The sequence below is a fragment of the Arachis hypogaea genome, chromosome 1 (assembly GCF_003086295.3).
Source record: "Arachis hypogaea cultivar Tifrunner chromosome 1, arahy.Tifrunner.gnm2.J5K5, whole genome shotgun sequence".
Lineage (NCBI taxonomy): Eukaryota > Viridiplantae > Streptophyta > Magnoliopsida > Fabales > Fabaceae > Arachis > Arachis hypogaea.
The window spans coordinates 109431109-109437990 of record NC_092036.1 but is presented as its reverse complement, the minus strand read 5'-3'; the positions used below and the strand labels follow the sequence as shown (position 1 = coordinate 109437990).

The following is a 6882-nucleotide window of genomic DNA, read 5'->3' as shown; positions in this document are numbered from 1 at the left end:
GTTGTTCTAGGTTAATATTTAACTATAAATATTAGGTGAGATTAAATTTGTTCGAATTTAATTTTAATATACTAATATTATAAAATGTGTTATGTAATTATTTTAAAAAATTATTTTAATGCACGTGTAATATATTTTATATTAGTATTTTAAATTTTTCAATAGATAATTTTTCTGTTAAACTATTTTTTATTTGGAGTAAAATCTGCTAATTCATCAACATGGATACATTTTAGTCCTTAATCTTAATTATATAATACAAAGACTAAAATTATTGAAACATCTAAATTCTGAATAGTCTGTGTCACTTAAATATGTGCCAGTGCATCCATCTAATAGTGTTGATGAGATTAACAGCAGTTAACCACTGTTTTCTACGCCGGTTGGAGTTGAAGTGATGGGTAGCCTATGAATGCTTAATTTAATCTCCTTATTTTATTCTATCTAACCACATAATTAATTGATCCGGTAAGAGCATTGTACTAACTTTACAGTGAAAGAATTGATAACGACAATCTGAGTAGCCAATCATAAATCGACAACGAATTTGACGAATCCGCTCTGGTATTGGAAAACCACCTCTCCCGTCACCATCAGCGGTTTCTTTTCTTTTTCCCAATTCCGAATTTTATTAGTAACATTCACCAATCATAATTTTTCATTTCAATTTTTTTAATTAATTAATAAAAACACCAAACCAAACCAAAACAAAACAAAAGCAAGCAAGAGGAGTGAGGAGAGCAGAGAATTGAAAATTCAACTCACCGATTTGTGGTAAAGTCTCTCTCTATATATCCCTCTCTCTCTCTCTTCGCTGCTTCCTTCGAGCGTATACACAATTGAGGAAAAGAAGGTAGCTAGGTAGTGCATGCGTATGCGTATACGTATACGTAGGTAGGTACGGTGAGAGAGAGAATCGATCGAGAGAGGGAGCTTGGATCGATGGGAAGGGGAAGAGTGCAGTTGAAGAGGATCGAGAACAAGATTAATAGGCAAGTCACGTTCTCAAAGAGAAGATCTGGTTTGCTGAAGAAGGCAAACGAAATCTCAGTGCTATGCGATGCCGAAGTCGCACTTATCGTCTTCTCCACCAAAGGCAAGCTCTTCGAATATTCCAGCGATCCCTGGTTCGTACCTCTTAATTCTCCCTCTCTCTAATCCAAAATCACCTTTACTTAATTTCACTGCTCATAATTATACATAATATGGATCTTGATTAATTAGTGAAATGTTTAATTTCTGTGTCGAAATTACTTAATTAAGAACGCCACCGATTATGTGTTTTCATCTGTTTCACATTAGGAGTACTGTCTACATGCAGTAGTAGGAGTATATATGCTTTTACATTTCTTATTTCCTTTTATATATATACTTTCTGTGTGTAACAAACTCTGCTTTATGCTTAATTAAGTTTGATTAGCTTTCATATTCCTAATTAAGATAGTATTTTGTTGAACCAGATTGGGGTTGGGTGCTTATTAGAGAAGCTAACAAGTTTGGCTAATAATTTGAATTTCCTCATATGGATAATAGTAATGCGTACGTACGTTTTGAGATGAGAAGGGGGCATCTCCATCTGACATATATATATTCGCGCATACACGAACCTGAGAAAACTTCAGAAAATTGACCACACACTGTAACAATCGTGTAAAGACAAATTCATTTTAGAAACTGCACCACCTTTTTTATATCCAAGGATACATAGTGCACTTAATAATATATAAATAATAAAGTGATCCAGATAAAATATCTATATATCACCTCTTGACATTAGTGCTGCTTCCTGTTAAATTATCTAATGAAAAATAATAGCACAGATTATGGAATATCCCAAGGGGGATTAGCAATTTATTATTACACTATCAGTATAAAAAAAAATATTAGGTAGTATCAAAATTTATTATTTTTAAATATTATTTAATTATTAATTTAATTTTTTTAATTTAGTAATTTAATTACATATTTTATTACATATTTGTAATCATTGATAATTTATTAATAGTTAAAAATAATAAATTTTAATATTTTTCAATATTTTTTAAAAAAATTAATCACTAAAATATATATTTATATATAAATATATAATAATTAATTTAGTGATTAATTTTTTAGTGTATACATAAATTTTTTTTTATTATTATTATTAGATAATAAGTACAAAGAGAATTTAGGCACATGAGGACGGAGCAATGGAGCATTCTAAATGAATATATCAATATACAATACATCTATCCATATAACATTACATACTCATGTTATTATTATTTATTGTTTTTTCCCATAGCCAAGTTTTCTTTCATCATTTCCAGGCTCAGATATTTGTTTTGTTTTTTCATAGCCAGCTTTTCTTTCCCTATATCCTGGCTCAGATATTTAGCTTTTATACATATCCTAGTTGAGGGTGTAATTGAGGGAAAGAGATTCATCTCTTTTTTAATCAAATACTGAGAATTTGAATTTCGTATTGAATATGAAAAAAATATTGTTTATATATTTAAATTGGTGTTTATTTGAGATATCATTTTAAAGCTAAAAATAGAAAAAATTGAATAAATAAAAGTTAATAAAAATATAAATTTTTAACTAAATATTTAAAATTTGACACAATTTAAATATACAAATAATATTCTTTGTGTAAAGAATAATTATACGGATGCTTCTGGACTCACTTAGAACTAGATCGTAAGCATATTATAAAGCTAACTATAGAATTAAGCCCATGAATAGAATGAAAGCAGGAATAAATTGTTATTTTGTCTAAATAATCAACCTTTGTTTGGTTTAAATTCATTATTCCCATATATATGTAAAATTACTTTATAATTTCTTTTCAAAATGATGCTCGCGATCGAACTCCCGTTTTGTTAACAATTTTTTCTGAAGCAAATCAAATTCATGCCTCTATAGCATACAAAATCTCAGGGTTATCTTGTGTGGAGATTAATGGTTGGGTGTAGTAGAGAGGTTGTTCTCTTAAATATAGGATTGGTATTCAAACATTAGAGGGGAAAAAGTAATTGTCAAGACCACTTCTTAATCAAGGCACTGCTTGATAGAGTTTAAAAAAAGATATATAATAAAGACTGAAGATATATATCTTAAATACAACAAAAAGTTCAAGAATAAACTAGGTTTCATTGATGGTAGGTAGCTTAGGGAAATCTGATAATGGTGAAGTTTGTTTGACATTTGGGATCGATATGGCAGATATGTAGTGAGTCAGATTAATCTCTCTTTGAGCGAGTGTTGAAATTTTGCAAGGTTTAATATGATCTTTAGACATATATAGATACTATGAAGGAGAAAGTTTATAATAGCTGAGTTACAAGAGAAGCTAGCTTTATGCAACTGGGGTAAGGTGACACGAATGTCACAACATGTTTTGCCAAATTGGAATCAATTTGGGAGGAATTGTCATGATCCTTTGGTTCGTATATCTATTTCCTAGCTGTCTTACTCCTTAATTAGCGCTTTCGTATAAAATCTTATGATTTAGTGATCCGTTAGAATGTGTTTAATTACCTTTCTACCAGGATCATTTCACCATTAAAGATCAAGTTTCTCTGAAAGCCATAATTACAAGGACATTCCATGGCTCTGGGGATTATGGCTTGAAGTGAGGAACCATAGAATTGAGGATCATGTATGTGTCTCTATTTCCTAGAGGCGTCAACGATCAATATGCGGGTGTATGGTGTAAAGTCACAACTGATGCTAAAGAATCCTTCCCTTCCCTGGTGTGAATACCAAGTTTTTTCTGCCAACACAAATAGATGCTAATTCACCTTTTTCTTCATATGATCTTGCTAAAGAAATATATATATGAACATATCTCAACGATTGAATGCACTTTTAGCAAGTTCCAAAAGTCTCTTTATAACCTTGACGGTGTAACAAACCTCTTATTTTCTTTTGGGAAAAGATAGATTAAACTTTATTCATGAGTGAACGGGAAATTACAAATAAGTCCATCAAAACAACGAGCATAAACCCTTGAAGAAGACTAGAAGAGTGAGAATTCTCTCACGTACATTATTAGAATGGCAAAACGAAGTTACATAGATTTAAGGGAGAGGGAGAGAATTTGACACTGAGAGACTTTTACAGATTTCATTGCCCTCCTAGGTATGACTTCGTTTTGGTAGGCAGTGAAATGGCCGAAATCAACTTCATCAAAAAGGATTTGGATGCAAGGTTCCTCTTACTCTCTCACATACAAACACGAAATATAAAACAAAGTAAAATGTGTACACTCATAAAACATTTAATATGCATGCCAAAATAAAAGTGTATGTGTAGGTGTTTGGGTGCATGCAAAATGGCTGTTACCTTTTCAGAAATCTAATGTGCGTGTATCTTTGTCTGTTATGAACACTACATACACAGTATGGAAAGGATTCTTGAACGGTATGAGAGGTACTCATATGCGGAGAAGCAACTCATTTCAAATGATCAGCAGCCGCCAAATGTATCTACGCCTTTCATTATTCTTTCTCTTAATCCTTATGGCGTGATAATTAATGATATAATATTATGATTAATGTATCTGTTAATTCTGATTTATACAGGAAAACTGGATACTAGAACACGCAAAGCTCAAGGCTAGGGTGGAAGTTCTACACAGAAATCAAAGGTATATACATGGATCGGAATACTTCATTCTAAAACTAAACATAATAAAGCTAGATAGATGCATGATCAATCAATGCGAAATTGCAAACTTCTCGTGCCATTGCAGGAATTTTATGGGGGAAGGTCTCGATACCCTAAGTCTGAAAGAACTTCAGAATTTGGAACACCAACTTGAATCCGCTCTCAAGCACATTAGATCACGAAAGGTATTATTATTATCCAATCATATTAAATATATTTTAAAAATCAATCATCAAATTAATTATTTATATATAAAATATACGTTTAAATATAAAATATTGATTAAAAATAATTTAATATATTAATAGTTAATTTTCTGTATGTACATAATATTTTATTATATTATCTATATGTATATCAGTTGAAGAATGTCATATATAATGATTGTGTTATGACTATGAGTGTTCACGTGCATGCAGAACCAAGTCATGTATGAATCTATTTCAGAGCTTCAGAAAAAGGTACGTTTTCTTTATCATTTTTTATTATTAAATTGATTTCATAGTATAAGTTAAATTCTACACATTATGTAGTAAATAATAGATGAGTACAAATATTATTGGATATATATACATTTTTATGTAATGTATTTAAATTGTGAGTAAAACTTTTTAATATGGTTGATTGCTAGTTAATAGGAAAAATCTCAAAAAATGGATGCCAAGTGATTTACGGAAATAGGAGAAAAAAACATAAATCATTGGGACATTTTCTAAATTAACAATTCGGGGAAAATTGTATTTTTTTTTTTTTGTTTGGAAAGCAAAATTCTCTTGGGGTAGATTTTCTTTCTTTAATTTTTAAAAAATACAATTCACTAAAAATAATTGATCTTTTCTTAATTTTCAATTTTTCAAAATATAATTCACCAAAATCGAATTGACAGGATAGAATTCGTCCAAGCGAATTCTCAAATAAACTATATCCATACAAATAACGAAATTAAACTATCTTTGTAACTCACCTAACACATGATCATATTAAAATTAGTGGAAACTATTCCATTAGACATTAATATTCTCTGGAAAAAATAAGAGATGTTTAATATTTGGCATATATATGTTGTTGGCTCAGGCAAGTATCCTAGTAAAATCTTGTATTCTGATGTATTCACATTTAAATTTTGGTGAAGACTGGTATGCAATTATTTTCAGAATCGTTACATAATAATTTAGTTAAATATGTTAAATCATCTGACAATTCTCAACTAATAACTTCACGTAAAAATAACTTTACGAGAATTTGCATCTTAATTTTGTGTTTTCGAAAAATTAAAAAGCTTTTGTATTTATTCAGGATAAGGCACTCCAGGAACAAAACAATGTGCTCGCCAAGAAGGTGATGATAATGTTGTATTCTTTTTCATTAAAATTTCATTATTATTGTTGTTTGGATTTCAAATAATCTAATACACGACGCACTCTAACTATAGATAAAGGAAAAAGAGAAGGCACTGGCCCAGACTCAAACCCAAGAGGAGCAACTTGGCCTGCAAACTACTGGTGATGTGCCCTCTCTCCTTATAACCGAACCGTTGGAGTCCTTCAATAATATTGGGTTAGTCTTTTCCTTAATTTAATTTGGATCATCAACACACTAATTAATATGAGTGAGTTTGAATAATTATAAGTTTACATATGCAGAGGCAGTAGTACCCCTCAAGCACCTGGAGGTAGTGATGGATTATTATTAGGAGATAATGAAGAAAGTACTACACCAACTCAACCTAATAATAATAATAACCTTCTTCCTCCTTGGATGGTTCGCCCTACAATAAATGAATAGAACTTCTTTCAAATACTATTATCATTTTACAGTACACAACAGTTTCAGCAAAATTACCAAACACGCCTTCTACAAAACCCTATAGACTATTTCTGATGGATGTTATGATGATGAGTATAGATATGGAATATAATCTGTATGTATAATATAATATAATATATATGACACTGTATTTCCATGGCTGCTGAGTATTAATTGTCTGCCTATATATGCTTAGTTAGTTTATTAATTTTATACTTGGTTATAATAAATTAAAAGCTTAGCCTTTTTTAGTTCATCTTTTATACACAAATCCTCTTCATTCCAATATTACTATATCATTGTAAAAAAGTGTTTCACTGGCTACTACTTTCATTTAATTATGTATTCATCATGTGATACTTATATAATATGTATAAACTAAATGTTTGTGTATATTTCTTTCTTGATGTTCATCCAAAT

General features: G+C 30.2%; 1 protein-coding gene across 1 annotated transcript; it reads left to right on the top strand.

The window, feature by feature from the left end:
- The first annotated feature begins 660 nt into the window (after nt 1–660).
- Nucleotides 661–6619, top strand: LOC112709323 (agamous-like MADS-box protein AGL8). Its single transcript, XM_025761225.3, has 8 exons — nt 661–1127; nt 4390–4471; nt 4572–4636; nt 4742–4841; nt 5076–5117; nt 5953–5994; nt 6089–6213; nt 6300–6619. The coding sequence occupies exons 1-8, from the start codon at nt 943–945 to the stop codon at nt 6439–6441; spliced, it is 783 nt and encodes a 260-aa protein (XP_025617010.1). The 5' UTR covers nt 661–942; the 3' UTR covers nt 6442–6619.
- Nucleotides 6620–6882: the final 263 nt, after the last annotated feature.